Source organism: Anoplopoma fimbria, chromosome 19 (genome assembly GCF_027596085.1).
Source record: "Anoplopoma fimbria isolate UVic2021 breed Golden Eagle Sablefish chromosome 19, Afim_UVic_2022, whole genome shotgun sequence".
NCBI classification, from domain to species: Eukaryota; Metazoa; Chordata; class Actinopteri; order Perciformes; family Anoplopomatidae; genus Anoplopoma; species Anoplopoma fimbria.
In genome coordinates this window covers 23,842,331-23,862,072 of record NC_072467.1, presented here as the reverse complement: position 1 = coordinate 23,862,072, position 19,742 = coordinate 23,842,331, and the positions used below count along the sequence as shown (strand labels likewise).

The window sequence follows — 19,742 nt, the reverse complement described above, 5'->3', positions numbered from 1 at the left end:
GGTCTGAGGTTTGTGTCTCTTCTTTTAGTCACACACATTGGCTCACTGATTATTAATAAACAGTCAAATTCAAAGTGTAAAAACAGTGTGGGATCTAAAGTTGATCATTGTGGACAAAGGTAACTATGGTGAAGGATATTCCAGGTACACAATCAACTGTTGTGTGAGATTCAGTTTTGTCCGTACGAGGCTTTGAAGCGTTCATTGAGGTATCCGCCTCCTGTAACTGGGGGGTATTTGCTGGAGCCGTCGCAGCAGGTGATCAGAGCCTCGTCATCAGGCTGGATGAAGAAGGCCAGAGACTGACGTGTGCTGGAGTCTCCAACAGGGGGCAGCAAAACTCTGTGGACCTGAAGCAGAGCAGACAGCCACGATTACTCAAATCCTTTTTTTTTTATTATTATTATATCACTTAGGTCTGACGCAATATCAGATTTGATGCTATCACTCAAATAAGCTTTGTTTATTGTGCATTTTGTCTATTTTCTTGGCAAATTAACTCTCAAAATACGAGTGTTGGGATTTGGACAGAGTGTCTGTAACCATAACTGTAAAAAAAATGTGATTTAAGAGGAGCTGGATTATTTACACAATATTATCACTTGTATTATTAAAATGATATCAATCTTTCATTCATGAAATATGAATTTATGCTGATTTTAAGCAGATCTTACCTATGGCATTATTCTCCTTTAATAGTTCTAGGTATGCTGGGATTTGTATAATCCCAAAATGTATTAACAGGCCTTTATAACACTGTCCAGCACCTTGTCTGACATCTGACCTCTTGTAGACCAGTTAGATCTTCAATATGTCCTGCACACACTCTTCTTTTTTTCTCAATTATAATTCTCATATGTCTCTAAACAAACAGTTACATCAACCAGAGCTTTTTCATTCATATGTGATAAACAAAATCTGCACAAAAACAAATGTCTTCCCAACTCACCACAGAGACAAAGCGATCGCTGGTCCAACGCTGCATCAGGTCGGCGACGTTGAGGAGGACCGCCCCGGGGACGTGGGGAACACAGACGAACTCACCTGAACGGCTCTGCACCTGAAGGTTAAACAAGAGATTCAGGTGGATGTATGGAGATTTATTTTACAGTCAAAAATATATAAAAACAGATGTTCTGTTTGGTAATCTTCGACTTTAGAGACAAAGAGGAAGTTGAAAAAGTCATTAGTCTTGCAAATCCAGAGAGGTAGACGTCTGTGGTTTTACCTGCAGACCCCCGGAGCTGCTGAACAACAGGGTGATGCTGCCGTAGTCTGAATGTTCCCCACATCGCAGCTGACCCTCCTTCACTTTCTCGTGGTTTACTGACGGGTAGTACAGAGAGCGCAGTGTTGTGCAATTCCCTTCATCTAGAGGAGACACAACAACACAGCTATGTTAGTATCGTAAACATTTACATCGGGCCTCAGATCCATACCAGACTGGGAGTTATGGTATTCTAAGCTCTGGTTTAAGAACAAGAGGGTTGGAAACGTTAACTTAGCAAATGTCACATCATTGCAGCTTTTTCACTAGAAACATCTGGCCATATCTTCAGCACTGTTTCTGTAAGCAGATCTCTTTATTTTCACCTGCACAGCAGAATGAAATATTGTGAATGTGAGCTGTTCACACTTTCTTTATTGACTCCATGCAGATAAACAGAGAATCACAGACCTAACATATCAGCAGCTGTGCTTTCCAATTCTCATACTATTGAGTATAACAGAAAAATATTCAATAAGTCCCAAAACATAGTATGTCAAATGCAGTGTGCCAGAAATACCAGGATGTTCTACAAAACATTTTGCAGTTTGCAACCCAGTATGTTTTACTGGCTATTCTGACCCACAATCCTTTGGGCAGCAGATATATGAGCAAGAGGGTCAAAGGTCAAGGTGTCTGGTTAGGAGGAAGCAGTATTTCCCAATTACTAAAGGTACAAAAAGATAAAGTGTGCTGCTGTAGACTCCTTGTCTGTCGAGTGAACATACTTCCTATTAAAGTGTGCGCGCTCAGGAACACCTCGGGGTCCAGACCCAGACTGAGGGCCATCACCCTCAGCACCCGCAGACCCAGCTCAGTGCAGCGCCGGAAGAAAGACGTCTGGATCTCCCGGAACCCTTTTGCAGCACCCGATGGCCATTTCTGCAACAGAAGAGAACTGACTGATTTCTGAGGCGGACATATTGATTTGTGACTGTTTTAAAAAAAGTATATTTATCTGCTTTGATAGGACACATATATATGGGTCAGCAGGACACTTTATCGGGGGAGCTTTTCTTTATCTGAATAAAGTACAAGGACAGAGGGCTTCAGATCGTAAATCCCTTTGGGTCAAATTGGTGATTTAAAGAAAACTGACTTGACTCTGCTCTCTGGTGAACATGTTTCACTGTTTCTAAATTTACATATTTCACACAGCACATGGCTTAACAGTACCATGACTGATTTATATATGTGATAAATCAATATCTGCTGATAATATTGGCAGTATAACCTCAATCAGGCTGCAAGTAGGACAGAACTTACACTGGTTATAGAGTAACTTGTACTTTGACCTCCAGACTAATATAATAAAACGAGTTCAATCTCTGTTCTGTAAAACAATAAACAGTCAAACTTTGATAGTGTGCCATTACGATGTCAGGATTAAGAGAAGTAACGTTGAATGACTCCTTAAGGTCTTCAGGGCGATTAGGATTCAACCTGAAAAAAACAAACAAACATTTATTTCAATTTCAAACCGACTAAACTGTGCAGATGAGAAGTGTGTTTGTGTTCGTTCTCTGATTCCGAACCTCTCGATCTCCAGACGCACCCAGCCGTGGTTGGGATTGTTGGCGATGCTTTTCCTGCTGAAGGGTTGCTTCTCTTCATCCGGCTGCAGGAGGAATGTCTTGGATATGGCCATAACACGATCCACCTATCAAAGCACGCCGGCAGAAAAGACATTTGACTTCTTAAATACACATTTCATGTAATTTGCATGCTTCCTGTCCAGTGAAAATGTTTTTCTTTTTTGATAAACTGAAGAATGAAATGTTCCTTTATGGGTTGAGAAAACTTTCATACTTCTAATTAAACTATTAAATAATCGTCTTGTTTCAGCTGGAAAATCTATCACCAAAAAGCTGAAAACAGGGCTATGTTTCTCAATAAAAGTTGACTTTTTAGAGATACAGTACCAGCCAAAAGTTTGGACACACCTTCTCATTCAACTACTTTGAAGAATCTAAAATATAAAACATATTCTGGTTTGTTGAGCATTTGTTTGTTTACCACATAATTCCATATGTGTTCCTTCATAGTTTGGATGTCTTCAATATTAATCTACAATGTAGAAAAAAAATAATAATAAAGAAAAAACATTGATAGAAGGTGTGTCCAAACTTTTGACTGGTACTATATGTTCAACAAAACATATGATGATCTTATAGAATATGATTCACTGCTGTAGATTAAACTACCCAACAGTATATAAAGGAGCTAAAATTAGCACAACCTTAAACATACACAGCAGTTAAATGCAACATACACATTAATGCAGCAGTCCTATTAATCCGGAAACATAGTAATATTACAACTTTTGATGCTAAACACTTTTACATAAGTAAGGTTTTTAATGCATGACTTTTGCCTGCAGTGGAGTACTTTGCAGTGTTGCATTACTACTATTAAGTGATCTGAGTACATCTTAAACTAAACTAATCACTTCATGTGCTTCATCTCACCTCCTCCTGGGTGATCCCAGAGTTCTGCAGAAACACGAACCCAACTCCAGTCAAAGCTGATTCCAGCTCTTTGGATAAATTGTGAATCTGCTCGTCAGCAACATTTTCCTCATTCAGGCTGGACGCGCCGAAGTCTACCACCGGGATGCTCATCTAAAAGCCCTGTATGTGGGTCTGACACGATATGTATGAGGACTATCTGGATGGAACAACTCGTCCTGGCTGCGAACGCGTTCTGCTGTCATGTGACTGGGTTCAGCCAATGAGGGAAATGGAGATCCTCATTGTTGAGGTTGGTTATCGTGTCACCTTTGGAGGATGTTTGCAGGTGATGTGGGAGTTGGCAAAACGTGTGAAACAATATCATATCATATAAATGAAACAATATCATATCGTATGCACCATACAGCATTGTTTTTTTTGATGAATCCATAATTTCAATGCCACTGTCAACACCACACCATGTCTTCCATGATAGATTCATTGTGTCCACTTCCCAAAAAAAAAAAGCAACAGACCTCTGCACTGTTAAAAAAGTATTATTTATTTAACATGGCCCTCACCTCACCTTGGCACAGAGTTTTAGCCAGGTCTGACATCAATAGATAGAAGTCCTTTTAACAGTTTCTAGCAAATATTTGATGCAAGTGTCATGCAAGTCTACTTTTGCAAGTGTTGATAACACAAGATGCAAAGAAAGCATGATTTTTTTTTTTTTTTTTTTTTTAAATCAAATGAGGTAATCTTACTTATGTCCTTAGTTGACATAGTGGCTTCTGTTTTTAAAGTCCTGAGTAATCAGAATTTCTATTTTGAAAGTGCATCTCCACTGTTTTGCGAAAGAGCTCTTTCAGCTGTGTGAGCTACTAAACATGCATGAACTGTAATCACTTTGTGCAGAGAAATGCTGTACTGATGTGATGTTATTGGCCAAAGCCCCTGCACTGGGCTTACAACCAGAGCGTCTGACGGAAAGAACGTACTCGTGTTGGTGTTTGACAGCAGAGAGGAGGGCATTCAGGTATATTTGACAATTTGGCAGTTAAGCTGACCCCTTTGTCTTCTCAGGTCAGGAGAGAATGTCTTGATTAACAACAGCTACAAGAAAAAGAGTATATAGGATCTTTGGTGATACAGTCATCACTGTTTCTGAGTTAAGTTCTAGATGGTGAAAGGCTGACCAGACAGATGTTTATTGTAAATTGAGGAAGTGTAGGAGGAATATGTGGGAAGTGTTCATGCCTTGACCAGAACTGGAGGAGTGATTGTCCTGAGTTCACCATCATATCTGATGTAACTGATTTTAATGTTGTATTTTTTAACCAGCCCTTCCTCTTTAAAAATAAGGCTTCTTACCCTTTTCATATTTTTTTTATAATAAACATTACTCTATTGCATCTGCACAAGGAGTTTAAGTTTCTGTAAATAATCTGCAGTAATGTCTATCTTTTCCAGGTCCTGGTATGCAGCTGCTTCGTGCTTTTCTACTGCGGTGTGATTTGTAATGGCAAATTTAGGTTTTAGTTATACTGTGTGATTTATATTTGTGTATGTTTGAAGATATACTGTGTAACGGATTTATGTCCACAGGCCAACAGATATACTAGATCAGAACAGAGTCTGCAGACACTGAAATGTAGCCTTGATCACCCTGTCCTGGTTTGTCCTTTACATTCAGAGTATGAAGGTTTCATGTGAACACATTTACCTTCACGCCTGCATGGTCATCTACTTCTCAGCCTTGCCTTATTACTCACTTCTCAGGCTTCTCTAAAATGTAACATATTAGACATAACAAGACATTTGTGTCATGTCTGCTTTAACAAGACATCCTTGTTAAAGCATATATATGTATATATATATATATATATATATATATATATATATATATATATATATATCAGAGTGTGCAGCCTTTCTCTTCAGTGTATACTCTGTAGGCTCTGTATGATCCTGTAAACCTCTGCCTCTTTCTTATAAGAAATACAATATCACAAAGACACTCTTTGTCATCTGATTGTTATTTCAACGCTCACTTTGGACTCATCTCGGGACATCGATAGATGGATAGTATTAGTTTCCACAACAGATTCCACCTACGTACGGTGTTTTTTAATGATGTAAACATCTACATGTGTACTTATATTATGATGCACTATTCTCAGTTTATCTGTCATCACATGTAGTCCTCTATAATCATCCTACAAACAAATTTAAAAAAAATGCAGCAGGATCTATAAATAACAATAATCCACTGATGTTTTAATAGCTTTAAGAAACTCTAAAATAATTCATTGAATACAGTTAGTAGTTTCATATTCAGAATTTAAACCTGTACATATGTTTCTCTCTGTGTGATGATGTGCAACAAGTCTAAAGCTTGAAGGTACAAGTACTACCCTGAGCCTTCCTCGTAGCACTTATTGCATTCGTATTAGTCTGTTGCAATTATTGTTTTCGTAGTAATTTGCCTCTGCACTATACTTTTGCTCTGGTTTATGCTTTAAGATGCTTGTTTAAGAAAGGAGATGCACTTATGACTTCTGGTGACTAGTAGTTCTCTTGAATACCTATGTTGAATACACTTCCTGTAAGTCGCTTTGGATAAAAGCGTCTGCTAAATGACTGTAATGTAATGTCACGGATGTGGTGTGGACCCAAAAGCAGTACGACCAGGAGACAGATAAAGTTCTGGAGCTTTATTTAAAGCTGAACACACAGCAGACAGGCAGGCAGGGTCAGACTCACAGTGGGAAACAGGCAGGGGATCAGGCAGACGGAAAACAGAGGAAGCAGAGGCTAAACTCATGGTCGGGGACAGAAGGCTAAGGTGGCTAACCGAGGCAAAGGCAAGGCAGGGAAGTCCAGACAGGCAGGGTCGGCAACGGGAAATCAGCCCACGGGAAATTGCTGGAAGGTCTGTGCAACGAACGATCTGGCAGCAAGTGTGTGACTGACTGGGGTTTAAACACTGCAGGGTGTAGCTGCAGCAGAGTGAGCAGGTGAGAGGGATGGTGCTGATGAGGTGGGTGTGGCAGACAGGTGGGAGCTGGGAGTGGCCGGAGTGAACTGAGAGAGAGTGACAGGCAGGTGAACAGAGTGAGCCAATTAGGTGAGTGAGACAGAGTGACAGGGAGTATGGAGCTACTGACAGTATGGAGGAAGAACTGTGACAACAAGAGGAGAAATAATTCTGAATGAGATTGTTGATGTTAATACCCCTCTTGGTCCCCTCCTGTAATCTAATGGAAACAGTATCACATGTCCTGCAACTGGCCTAATTACATTTCATTAGTGACTTAACTCCAGCGTGTTTTTCTATTTTGAAACATGTGACATCTGAGCAGAGTAAGTTGTGCAATAGCAGAGCAAAGCCAGCTGAAGCACTGCCCATTTCACCTGTGGATGAAGCGGAGATAAGGAAATGTGAACATGTCAGCGAGTGTGGAACGGAATCCAAATGCACTTGCTGAACTGTGAGGGATGAGTTGATGGAAACATCAGAGAGGATGTTTGACTGGGACGAGGAGTGGAACATCTCTTTTGCAGGCTGTGGCTTCAGGAGTGTTTACTACCTGGGAGCTTTGAGCTGTATCCTGGAGCGCGTCCCACAGCTGGTTCACGGAGCCTCTAAGATCTGTGGAGCCTCATCTGGTTGTCTGGTGGCTGCAGCTCTGACGGTTGGGATTCCCATCGGTGAGTTTACTTCACAATGCAGACTCCAATAGTCACGGTTAAGGACTTTTATTCACTTTTATTGGGTGTCTTTTTTTAAAAGTTTGTCTTGTGATGATCAACTAATGCTTTGTGGTTACAGTTTATACTATATTATGTAATTAAATCAATGTTTTCCTCCTGTTAAATACGTCTTAAGTCAACTAAGGTTGCAGGTACATAAACAGTTATTTCTGAGTGGGTTTCATTTATTCCTTAGCCCTTCATTATTGTTGTAGGCAGAATGGATCGGGATAATGATCATATTAAAGAACAAGTAAAAACTGTGTGTTTTAAAACCAAACGTTATCAAAGTAAAATGATATTACGTATGTTTTCTTATACACCGCTTACTGTACTTCTAACATGTTTACTGTACTGTATTTGTTGACGTACCCGGCCATTCACGCAGGTCAGGGACACCTTATCTCAGAGCAAGTGTTGTTGTTTATCACAGTAATGATTTCACTCGGCAGGTTCACTGACACACACAGAGTCCATGCAGTAGTGAGAGCAAATTCCAGAGGTCACATGGAGTTTAGAGCGGAGGGAGGCCCAGCGAGGGAAAGCCCCCACCACTCCCTGTCCTCTCATGCACTTATGTGGGGAAATATTAATATACTTAAGCGTGTTAGAGCACATAAAGACAGCATGAGGGCATAGTTTCATGTCATTAAAGGATTTTTTGAAATCTTGGTTGAACTGTCAAAAATAATGGAGTCTTATTTAAGAGAATGGGTGATGAATGTGAGCACCATTCTTTTTGCTTATTGTATGAATATGAACATAATTAATGACAGTGAATGGTGGAGAAACAGCAAAGATGAGAAACAGCCTATATCATATTGAACTCCATTGAATCTGTGTATTTATTGAAAAGTATTTTAACCAGTGTGGTAGCGGACATGAAGACATCTGGCCCAGCTGGAAGTTTTCTCCCAAACAAACACATTTGTACAAAATACAATAACATAACAATAATATATAAAAAACATAATATATATATATTTTTTCCCCCCAGCTATTTTGATGATGTGATCACTGTAAATTATAGGTAGACATGATAAAAAAATTAAATAAATAAAGCATTAACAAGCAAAGAGCAATGAGATAAGAAACAAGCAATGCCCTAAAGAGTAATCATTTCCTACATTACCCAGAATGCATTTTGCAGCTCAGAGAGAAGGAGCTTAGTGAGTCAGATGGATAACTTTTACTTATTCAAATATATTAGGGAGCCAAAACAATCCAAAAATAGCCAAAGAAATTAAAAACATTATCAAAAGTTAATTTTAATAAAGGTTAAATGTTTTAAATTCTGACTCATTCATAATAAATGCAACTGTAACTCATCACTATTTCCAGAGACTGTTTTTTTCTTCATCTTCCTCCTCAGAGCAGTTCTGTGCTGATGTTCTGACCCTGGCCAAAGAGGCCAGAAAACACACTCTGGGAGTTTTCCACCCGACCTTCAGTCTGCTGAGGACGGTGAGGGACTCCCTGCTGGAGAAGCTCCCAGCAGACGCCCACCTTCGGGCCTCCGGAAAGCTCTGCGTGTCCCTCACCAGACTGGCTGATGGGAAGAACGTTTTGGTGTCAGAGTTTGACAGCAGAGAGGAGCTCATTCAGGTAGAATGGAGGAGAGAGGGAGAGGGAGAGGGACTGAAATTGGACTTTATTTCCCACATCATCTGTTCTGAAGTTTTGTTCTGCATCAACTTCCTTCACAGGCTCTGATGTGCAGCTGCTTTTTCCCTGTTTACTGTGGTTTCATCCCACCTTCATACCATGGAGTGGTGAGTAGATATACAGTATTATTAAGTGAAGTTTTTGTGAGAGGATTAGAATGAAATGGTTATACAATATGATTTTTATTGTGGTCTTTACTTCAAAGCCACTATAATATGTATTTTTCTTAAATCCTATACATAGGGGATTTAAAGTGACTGTGATGAACTTTTAACTAGTTATGAAACAGTCCAAATTGTATTCTGATAACTCTATATGACACTCATAAGTAAACGAAACCATCGCAGTAAAGATTGTTTTTTTCTACATACTTATTCTTATCGCAGTGCAAGGCGCACGCATTTTTTTTTTAGCTACAAACAAGCTACATCAAAAGACAGAGAGCAACTTTATTCTGTGTTCAGATAAATGTCCGCTGATAAATCTTAATGCTCTGAATATCAAATTAAGCACCAAGACTTGCAGAAGTCACAGGTAGAGATGAAAGGACACCAAAAAAGAAAAATAAAGACAAAATAATTCCTTGAATGCACCAAACAAATGTCTTTATTAAGCCTGAATGGTTATCCATTTCCACAGTAACACTATACATGCCTCTTATATCAAAAGATACAGTTTATACATTCAGTCATTTATCTTTGTCTCTCTTCAGCACTACATGGACGGAGCCCTGAGCAACAACATGCCTCTGTTCGAGCAGAGAAACACCATCACTATGGCCCCGTTCTCCGGAGAGAGCGACATCTGCCCCAGAGAGGGAACCTTCAACTTCTATGACGTTCACTACGGCAACGTGGGCATCCAGGTCAACACCGGCAATGTGCATCGGGTCTGTACGTCCTTCCTCCCTCCCAGACCTGAGGTGGGTGGTTATTGAGATATCTAAGCAGTTCTTTGTGATGTAAAAGAAAAGCAAACAAACCTTCATGATTTCCATTTTTGTATTTGACAGAAGCTGGCTGAGATCTGTCATAACGGCTACATGGATGCTCTTCATTTCCTGAGAGAAAGAGGTGAGCTCTTCCACCTTCACCCTCCTCACAACTCAGTCCAGTAAACACACCATGTAGTGACAACATGCTATTAGGTAACTGTCTGTTCTAGATCTGCTTGGAACGCAGAGTCTTCTGCCCAGTTTGAAGGCGGAGACGGACGCAGTGAAACCTGCTTGTTGTGAGCGGGTGAAGGAAGTGGCTCAAGCGGAAGAGTCCAAGAGGACACTGTTGAATGGACAAAACCCTCATCGGGAAGATCATTGGTGGCTGGGCCTTACTGTCACAGAGGGTCTACCAGCAGGCATAAAGAAAGGTGAGGAGGACAGGAGTCAGCAGGTCACAGGTTTGTGAATAAAAGAACGGGTTTAGTTGGCATCAAGAAAGGGTAAGCGGTATTAATGTAAGGTTTTCGGTTATTGGAAGTAAACTTGTTCCTGCAAGGGTATTAGCTTAAATGCTCAGAGGTATATATTTATACGTACTGAACCATCATATGCTCCTGTGAAGCTCCTCTGTGGAGATCACTACTGTAGATGTGTATTTAAATGGTAAAATCAAGGTAAAAGTTACTGTGAGGAACTTTTTGGTGGGAAGGGAGGCACGGGAGAACCAGAATCAGGACTGAGCGGGGCAGATTGTCAGACGCCTGCTCCAAAATCGACACAAAATTAAAGTTCCTTGTAGCAGATTTAAAATGAAAAAAGACATAAAATGAATTAAAATTAAATCTATCACCTGGGAAAAAAAATAGATATCAAGAAACAATTAATAATAAATAGATGAGACCCAGAGAAAAGATGCTGAAAAAAATCGATTCACTTCAGAATTACAAATTGAAAAGTAATTTTGAGGTGATTTATTTTTTATCAGTTCAGGATTATTAGAAACAATTTGGTTGAAGATGAGGCATTTTATCAATAAATAATGAAGAACTAATTGAACTCCCTGTGATGGATGTTCTAAATGTGGACTGAGACCAGACACTAAGTCTACCACAGATGAGTAAAGTAAAGTAAAGTTGGTGTAATGTATACATGTTGTGTTTGCGTGTGTGTCTGTGTGTGTTAGTGCTGTGTGAGGCGTGTAGGGACCGTCACCATGGAGACACTCGGAGGTCTTGGGTCACTCACTTCCTTCCAGTGAGACTGATGATGTGTCTTCTGACCCTCCTCATGCTGCCCGTTGAGATGACCCTCTTACTCACTAAAAGGTAAAGTGGTTTTGATCAAGCACCCAGAAGGAAATCAAGAGAATAACTTTCACCTAAAATAGTTTCTAACACTAACAGTAAATAGTAGCATCACTATGAGTTTTTACACTTATGCTATATTGTTCTTTTATTTTGACAGTATATTATCACTGTTAACGTCGACCTCCGACCTCAGCGAAGGAAAGGACCCCAACAGGTGTGTGCAGTTAGAACGTTTTTTTACATAACATTAAGTGTATCAAATGAATCCATTTAATCTCAGTTATTGGTTAGCTAATTCCTAACACAACATATTTGTCAAACTAACAACACTTTGTAAACAGATTAACTGCAAAAGCCCTACATTTGAAGATGCTAATTGTGTTTTTTTGTCTTTATATTATATCAGCAGCAGCTCCTCTAACTCAGAGCTCAGAGCTCAGACCGGAGGAGACAAAAACATCAAACCTTTGACCTCAACAATCGCCCCAACGTCCAACAAAACTCTTCATTGGGACAACAACATTAACCTGGACCTCAGAAAAAGACTGTTTAGAACCACAAATGTAAACCCTTTTATGAATGGAATATAATATGCAGCACTTATGTCAGATCAATCAGAAGTAGAGTAGCTCTACTGATATATATATTTATGATTTTTTGTTACCTTTTTGTGTAGAAGAAGAAATGCTTGTTTAGATTTGTGAAATCAAAGTTTACGAGCATATCTTGTTGTTGAATCATTCCAGGGACTTAATTTGAATCGGTAAGAAAAGCAAAGCACAGTTGGTATCCAGGGTTATCTGCTGTGTTCAGCTATTTCATTACTGATATTTGGTTTTCATCTAGATTGCATGAAAGTAAATATAAAGCCTTTTTTCTACATTCAACAAAATATTTGAAGTGATATGACCCCGCTGTTGTTCTATTTCACAATTTCATTGTTACAGAAACATTTTTATAGGATGTTGTGAGTTGAGAAGGTATCATACAAACCCTAGCATGAAAAGATTTTTCTTTTCTTTTCAGAAGATTTGAATGTTTTTTTTTTTTTTACATTATCCATCTATTAAGTGACTTGCAGGTGCAGGTACCTTTTGTTTTGTAGTAAAGCAGAGCAGTGACGAGCTCCTATGTAATGCTAGAAAGTTCTTGAGGCACTGAAATCTTCACTAGCAGCCGATTTTGACTTTTGACTCCGATTCCTCTTCAGTTTGTTTAAAAGCACGCTAACCCCATGACAGCAGAGCAAGTATGACATAAATGACTTAACCTGAAAGGTTGGGGCTGAAATTAAAGGTCCAGTTTGTAGGATTTAGTGGCATCTAGCATAAAGCCTTTCAAGTTGGGTTCGTCCATTCTGGTCTACTGTAGAAACATGCCGAGGACCCGCTCCGATATAAACACGTCCTTCAAAAGGTGACAAAAACACTACTCTTATTTCTGGTGATCATACTTTGGAGAAAACATGCTTATTAAATATATTACATTTCTGCAAACAGAATCCTGACAGGGTGCTAACTTTGCAAACCATGTTACCCGTTTCAGAATCTAGTGCACAACCTTTGTTGCACGTCAGCTCTTGTCATTTATGTTGTTTTCTTTTCTTATTTATTCTCTACAAAATAAAAGACCTCAGTAATCTTTGTTCACAATTAAATAACTGAAAGGTAGTCCAATAATATAGAAAAGGCATCATCAAGACATTTTAATGGACACGTTTCATAAAAGTCCTTGTGAATGACATTTTCATAAACATACAAAACGTAATTCTAAAATTCCTAAAGCCCCAAAAAAAGAAAAGTTGGATGATAAAAGATTTCAAATATAACCTGTAACATTATGTTGAAAGGCTTGTTGGGAATTCCCTGTGTGGAATCTGGTAACATGCATGATGATTTCATCCAGTGATCACTTTGCATCGTGGTCAGTTCATAGCACCATGAATGTAAAACATTAATGCTAGCTAAACCCCCTATTTCACATAGAGGATCATAAAAGGCTCAACTTGTAAAATAACCATCTTGAGTTTTCATCTACGGTCAGAACAGTAGACGTGAATGTTTACACCTACTGCATCATAGTGCAGTACGGTACAGTACAAAGGCAAAACAAACGTTTTAAATACATGACCTTCTTCAAAGCATCATTGTCAAGTCCCTGATTTCACATATTTAAAAAAAAGACTGCCTTGAAGATGATCATACATTAGTACAAGAGCACAAACAAAATAATAAAAGAAAATGCAGAGAGAATAATCTGCAAAACCTCTACAAAAAAAGTCCATCTAATGTGTTTATATTCCACTCGGACACTAAAAAAAAAAAGAAAGAAAAGGAAAACGATCTAAAAACGGACAAAAAGAAGTCTTTTCCTTATGAGCCGCCTTCCTTTGGTGCCCCGCTGATGTCCGGGATCTGATCCGCAAAGGACTGGGTCATCCACTGTCCGTCTGGGAGCTGGCCTTCTGGGATTTGTGACGTGGTCGCCTCCTGTGCTCCTTCTGAAGACAGACAACACTCAGACTGAAGCTCTGTGCTCAGGACCATGTGACACAGCTGATTCAGTAAAATTCTGCAGTTTATAATAGCAACTCCTGAGCATTGATACAGTATTATCTTCAAAGTACGGAATCACCTTGAGTAAACAAATCGTTGCCAACATGAAAATTGTTTATGTTGCACACACATTTACCAGTTGTTGGTCCCTTTAATAAACCAATCAAAAGTTGTGGTCTTTTGTCAATGTGTATGCTTACAGTGACTGTCAATCGCCTTTTGGATACATGCAGTAGCTCCATAATTTGATTTCTCCCCTGACCTTTATTGTGAAAGGAATTACTTGTTCAAGGACAGGCTTGTCTGGTTAGAAACTCTCTTACATGGCAAAGAAAATACATTTTCCCAGGAGAAATCTAGCTGAAGAAATCAGGTTTCTCTACCCTGATTAAAATGATCTAAAACATACATGATGTTTAGGGAAAACAGCTTACCGGCTGTAATCCGGTTTACCAAAATAAATACTCGACCATTTGTATATAAATTACTCACCCTGTGTAACCTTTAACTCCTTAAAGATAACTTTGTCTTTCTCGCATGAGTCTACAGTGAAAGATGAATGAAAACAAAAACAGAGGAATAAATATACAAATGGTAATTTTGTTGGCGAAGTATTCCTTTACGTTCATTCAAACAAGCCGAGTGTTTGAATCACAGCAGAACACAAACACAAAACACAAACACTTCAGATTCACCTCAAAAGACGGTTAAGATATGTATCTGGACGTGAAACATCATGCTGCAAACCTCAACGGCGACCTGCGTTTCATTTCTACGACCTTGATTGGATTTAATAAAACGTGTAGAGTGGAGTAAACTTGACTTTGTTACCCGTGTTTTCTGCGGTTGAGAATGTACAGTGACCGTTGGTCTGGCTTTTGGCCTCCTCCCCTTCGGCTCCTCTCTCCGCATACACTCCACCGAAGGCATCTTCATAACCAGGATCGTACTGCTCCTCCTTTATCGCCATCCTCTTGGCATCCTCTGTGGACGTAAAAAAAAAAAAAAAAAAGGGGAAGAGTAAATGTCAAACGTGATCTGAACTGGATAGCGCACAAGATATCAAACCAATGATGCCACTACTTGTTTCTAAATGATGATTATAGGTATTTTGTATCCAGTATGCCACAATGCTTCTACGATGCCACTCAGTGGTTAAACACAGGTTGGATAACTTTAAGCAAACCACACGTCCATTCCTCCATGTCTGTGCTTACCCTTAGCCAACGACAGGTTAAATGAGTAATCGACCTCCTCGATCTCAGTCTGTTTCCGGATCCCCTTCAGCTGATCTCTGAGCTCCCTCAGTTTGATGTAGAAGTGGACTTTGTCCTGAGCTCGAGGGAACTGAGCACAGCGAGCGCTGGATGAAGGCATCAGATACAGAGCCTGGGGAGTGGGAAGATGACTGTCGGATCAATACTTTAAACGGTATATACATGTGAAAGAAAGGCTGTGGTGGGGCTGAAAGATTTCATTTTTTGTAAACTGACTTCATTTAGGAGACTGTCTCAACTCTCAAGAAGAAAAAAAAATACTTAAGATGTCCTGCAATTAACAGTTTTTGAGAATTGACACTTTTTAAATCGCAGATACCAATTTACTTTTATGAAGTAATGATCAGATTTTACTAGATGGATAAAATCTAGGATCAACCAAGAATATAGAAAATCCATTTTGAGAGGCTAACTTTCATCAATATTTGCAGATAAAGAAGCAGTCGGGGGACTCACCACGTCACAGTCGGGGATCTTGTGTGGCTGCAAACCAAAATCAAGCTTCTTTGGTTTCTTACCAAACATCTCTCTGCAGAACATTTCATAGATGCCTTTGGTGTGGTGGGTGGGTGGGTGAGGGGGGAGAAAAACAACAGAAAATATTACTTAGGGTTAACCTAAAGAATAATTCCATTGGAGCTGTTGCTCTGTAGTAGAAGAGTTCTTACATTTTCCATTAAAAACAGCAATAAGAGGCTTGAATTTCTTCAGCTTCTCTACAAGAATCTTGCCTCCTTCGCGTAACTCTTTACTGTTGAGATGAAAACAAAAGAAAAATGGTTACAATACAGTGTTACAACAAAATTATAATCTTAAAGCTGGTAGAAATCCTCCTCCTCCTCCTCCTCCCCCCGACAGTCTTTAGACGTACGTTGAGAGGTCTTTGCTCCCTGGCGTCGCCCTGGCCACCATGTTGGTGAAGCCCATTTTGTACTTCCCAGGCAGGGAGGTGTCACTCATGTGGTTGAGTAGCTCCTCAGTAAACCCGGACAGAAAGAGGCACTTCCCTGAAAATGAAGATATAACAAGTCATTCATCTCTCAGGCCAACAAACGCAGATGTATTTTTCTGAAGTTAATGGTGTCACAGTCACAGCATCCTGCTTAATCTTTATTTAACACATGGGGGCCAATACATGTTTTTAATTTGACACTGTATAACCACACTTCACTAAATAAGTCTTCCCTTTAAAAAGGTCCAGAAGTCAAATAGGGTCTTGCAAAGACAGTACCACAGAGTTAAACATTTATATGAAATTTCTCTGTTCATTTTTACAGGAACCATTCTTACAATAACACAACTCAAACCCATTCTTATCCGATAACTTACAGAAATGATTTCCAGGACCTGGAAACCACCGTCCAATGAAAGCGGCCATCAGTCCTGGATTGATACCAATCTGGAAAAAAAAGCAGTGCATATTTTTTAAAGCTTACAAAAACACCAAAATCATTCCTGATTGAACAATGTTTGTCTCCACTGGGACAGCTGAACGGGACTCTTACGATGACATAGTCCAGGTTGTATTCCAGCAGGTCTGGTAGAGTTTTTGTCATGACTTCCTCCTCCGACATTCCCTTGAAGCGGTCAATTTTCCTCTTGACCTTCTTGAAGCTCTCATCTATCTTCTCCTGCTTGCCATCTGCCTGAGCCTCAGCGCCCTTCTTGGGCTTCGGACCAGGTTTGGCTTTAGGTGCCTTTGGGTCCTTAGGTGGCTTTGGTGCCTTGGGGACTTTTGGTGGTTTTGGTGGTTTTGGCGCCTTGGGGACCTTTGGTGGTTTTGGTGCCTTGGGCTCCTTGGGTTGAGCTGCTCTGCCTCTTTTTTTCGCCGGGGCTACAAGAGAAGATCAGAGAGGTGACGTCAAAAGGAAGTCCCGTCTGAATCTTCGCCATGCTCCTGCACTTTGTTGACATTCTCCATCTATACCTTACTGTTACCTTTGGAGTGTCCAGAAGCATATCAACCTCCATGCAAACCACAATACCAGTCAAAATAATTTCAGAAAGCCAAAATATATTTGACAAAACTATCACTAACTTACAAAAAGCTTTACTCCATAAGCATGCTAACTAGGAACACGCATGCTAACGTCATGCAGTATTACAAAACTGTCATCACATTTTGTCATGTGGGTATAATTGTGCAGGCCTATTGTTGCCACACTAAGTCAACACTTTATGATGAATTTAAAAAGAATCTTGGCTCTGACCCAGAACCAGCTGATATACATGTATATACAGTGAAGGTGTTCAAAGAGGATTATAGTACGTTTTGCCACGTCGGCAGGTTCCTGCTGATCCATCATGGGTTCAGGATAAGCCATGTGTGCCATGGCTGTGTCTCCTGCCGGGCCCTCTGGGTAGTGGGACTGATGGTTGTTGTTGAAGCCTGAATATTGGGACTGGAGAGCTTGAAACTGCTGTGCAGACTGAACCCTGTGAGGAAGAAATATTTTAAAACAAACAAGGGGATGTATTAATACAACAAGTGAAAACGCAGCAGGGTGTGCTGCAGGGCTAAAGCTGAGTTAGACCAGTGTGTTATGTTACCATACAATGTAAGCACTATGTGCTTTTTTCCTGTATTTGAAAGAGTGTTACACAGTGATGATGCATAATTCAGTTTGATAAATTTATACATACTGTGAACCTTTGCTGGACAATATTTAGCCGTTCTCTGCACAAAACTACATCTTAAACTGTTCAGCTCATTTTGATTATATATTTTTTCACATTTGTATTGTAATGTATTCTACTCTATATTAATGCATTTTGACCTTACTCTAGCTATGTTTGCACCAAAGCAAAATCCCTTCTAATTTTGATGCACCCTCCTGGTCCTACAATTATCAAGTCAGTTAAGACTCATGAAGGATACGTTTCTTTATGTTTACTCAAGTATTAAGTCCAAATTGTTCACCAGATTATTAGATGAAGCTTGTATTAGGTTCATTTACTCAGTTGGAGGCAATTTAGAGGTTTATTTGTGGAGCTTTGTTTGAATGAAAGTGAACTACATACGTCGTCATCCCTTCAAAATAACCATAAAGTTTCATCAATGCCTGTTTAAAACAGTTTAAGAAAACAGATGAACATTTAAACCTTAATGAAGATATAATTGATTGCATTTCTGTTGTATAAGTTTGCATTAGTTCTAGTGTTGCAGGATTAATGAGCTGGATTGTGTATCAGTTCTGAAAATGTGGAATGTGTGCACGTCTATGATTTCAAAAAAGGACAATAGACAGATCACTCTGCAGAGTTATGTGCTTCTAGTTTTCACACCAGATGGAAATCCAACACTGGAAGTTCCCAGTAAACAATGGTTAGTGATTTGAGGACACTGTAATAAAGCGTTACACCTTATTAAACACACAGATCTTTCCCTGTATTAAAACAAAGTAAACAAAAGGAGAAACACAGCCCTGTAAGTATTCAGTCACATAGGACAACCCAAATAACAATGGTAAAACAAAATAAAAAAAAGGGGAGGGGGGCACACATGCTTTCATTTTATTTTCATCACACTTTTGCCATTCAGAGGTTTTGCAGATATGAATTTGATATCCAACATTGTGGCGTGGAGGAGGACTCACCACTGCTGGAGATACTCCGGGGAGACAACAGGGAATCCATTCAGCTTGTCTTCCATCTTTTGGGTGGGTTTGACTTTATATAAATACAATCAATATGCAAATTTGAGGACAACATAGCTAAGAGGATTGCACACGTGGTTTAGCACATCAAAGAGAGTGTGGCAGTGTGTGTGAATCTGAATGCATGTGGCAGGGCAGATCAGACTGACTGTGGATGTGGCAACACAACACAAACCATGAGGTGAACAACAACAACACAGGGAGGACGAGGGCAAACACACAAGTTAAAGCAGCCAATCACAGGGCCCCATTTCATGAGCACAACACAAGTGGATATTCATCAAAACAAACATCTAACCAGGCTATGCTAAGCTATGCTAACTAGCTAAACCTCCAAATAGTGTTATAATATCTACATATACATGCAAGTGTGTTGGGCATGTCATTTTAAAAACACACATGCTTCATAATCCAGGGTTATAAGGTGAATAGTGTCGTTAAAGCAGTGCCACAAGTGCAGCTAGCATTAGCACCACAGCTAGCTAGCTCTGGAGCTAGCCTAGCATGGATGAATGGTTTCGGCTAAACTGGGACTCCCTTGCAGAGAAATAGCACATTATATAGAAGTGTTTGAACACGTACACGTACCTTGTTGTGTGTGAATGTTAAATGCGTATCTTCTGTACGTGAAAAAGTGTTATTTTTCCATCTATCCCGCTGTTCTGCTCACAACATATGCGGTGCTGGAGAGGCAACAAAGACATGACAGCCCTGCCGGTCAACTTTGACACCGGACGAGCCCAAGTCCAAAACGTAGGGGTGCGGGGGAAAGAAAAATGGACTATAAATCCGAAAATTGCCTCAAAGGTTTTTTTTTAACACTGTTTGTATTTATTAACATCTTTTTTATGAATTTGTTTGAATATGGT

The 19,742-nt window shown here is 39.7% G+C and overlaps 3 protein-coding genes across 6 annotated transcripts; 1 reads left to right on the top strand and 2 right to left on the bottom strand.

Annotated features, from left to right (window-relative positions):
* Window positions 1-4: 4 nt before the first annotated feature.
* On the bottom strand, window positions 5-4,017 carry si:dkey-10o6.2 (uncharacterized protein LOC100124608 homolog). The gene is made up of 7 exons (XM_054620261.1): window positions 3,736-4,017; window positions 2,803-2,927; window positions 2,644-2,710; window positions 1,996-2,149; window positions 1,229-1,371; window positions 950-1,060; window positions 5-350 (listed from the first exon to the last, which is right to left on the bottom strand). Exons 1-7 carry the CDS (start codon window positions 3,886-3,888, stop codon window positions 171-173), a joined length of 933 nt encoding a protein of 310 aa, XP_054476236.1. The 5' UTR covers window positions 3,889-4,017; the 3' UTR covers window positions 5-170.
* A 2,789-nt stretch (window positions 4,018-6,806) lies between these two features.
* On the top strand, window positions 6,807-13,005 carry LOC129108034 (patatin-like phospholipase domain-containing protein 2). Of its 2 annotated transcripts, XM_054619665.1 has the most exons (10): window positions 6,807-6,847; window positions 7,083-7,431; window positions 8,846-9,078; window positions 9,180-9,245; window positions 9,851-10,060; window positions 10,151-10,211; window positions 10,303-10,506; window positions 11,262-11,403; window positions 11,543-11,599; window positions 11,792-13,005. In XM_054619665.1, exons 2-10 carry the CDS (start codon window positions 7,227-7,229, stop codon window positions 11,973-11,975), a joined length of 1,362 nt encoding a protein of 453 aa, XP_054475640.1. In that variant the 5' UTR covers window positions 6,807-6,847; window positions 7,083-7,226; the 3' UTR covers window positions 11,976-13,005. The 2 variants fall into 2 exon arrangements, with proteins under 2 accessions (XP_054475640.1, XP_054475642.1); XM_054619667.1 differs by lacking the exon at window positions 6,807-6,847 and having other exon boundaries at window positions 6,862-7,431; window positions 11,795-13,005.
* Window positions 13,006-13,077: 72 nt separating this feature from the next.
* Window positions 13,078-19,583, bottom strand: tdg.1 (thymine DNA glycosylase, tandem duplicate 1). Of its 3 annotated transcripts, XM_054619662.1 has the most exons (12): window positions 19,462-19,583; window positions 18,814-18,886; window positions 17,487-17,653; window positions 16,723-17,051; window positions 16,547-16,616; window positions 16,089-16,224; window positions 15,886-15,968; window positions 15,674-15,768; window positions 15,158-15,329; window positions 14,772-14,924; window positions 14,433-14,483; window positions 13,078-13,885 (listed from the first exon to the last, which is right to left on the bottom strand). In XM_054619662.1, the coding sequence occupies exons 2-12, from the start codon at window positions 18,867-18,869 to the stop codon at window positions 13,758-13,760; spliced, it is 1,440 nt and encodes a 479-aa protein (XP_054475637.1). In that variant the 5' UTR covers window positions 18,870-18,886; window positions 19,462-19,583; the 3' UTR covers window positions 13,078-13,757. The 3 variants fall into 3 exon arrangements, with proteins under 3 accessions (XP_054475637.1, XP_054475638.1, XP_054475639.1); XM_054619663.1 differs by lacking the exon at window positions 14,433-14,483; XM_054619664.1 differs by lacking the exon at window positions 18,814-18,886.
* Window positions 19,584-19,742: the final 159 nt, after the last annotated feature.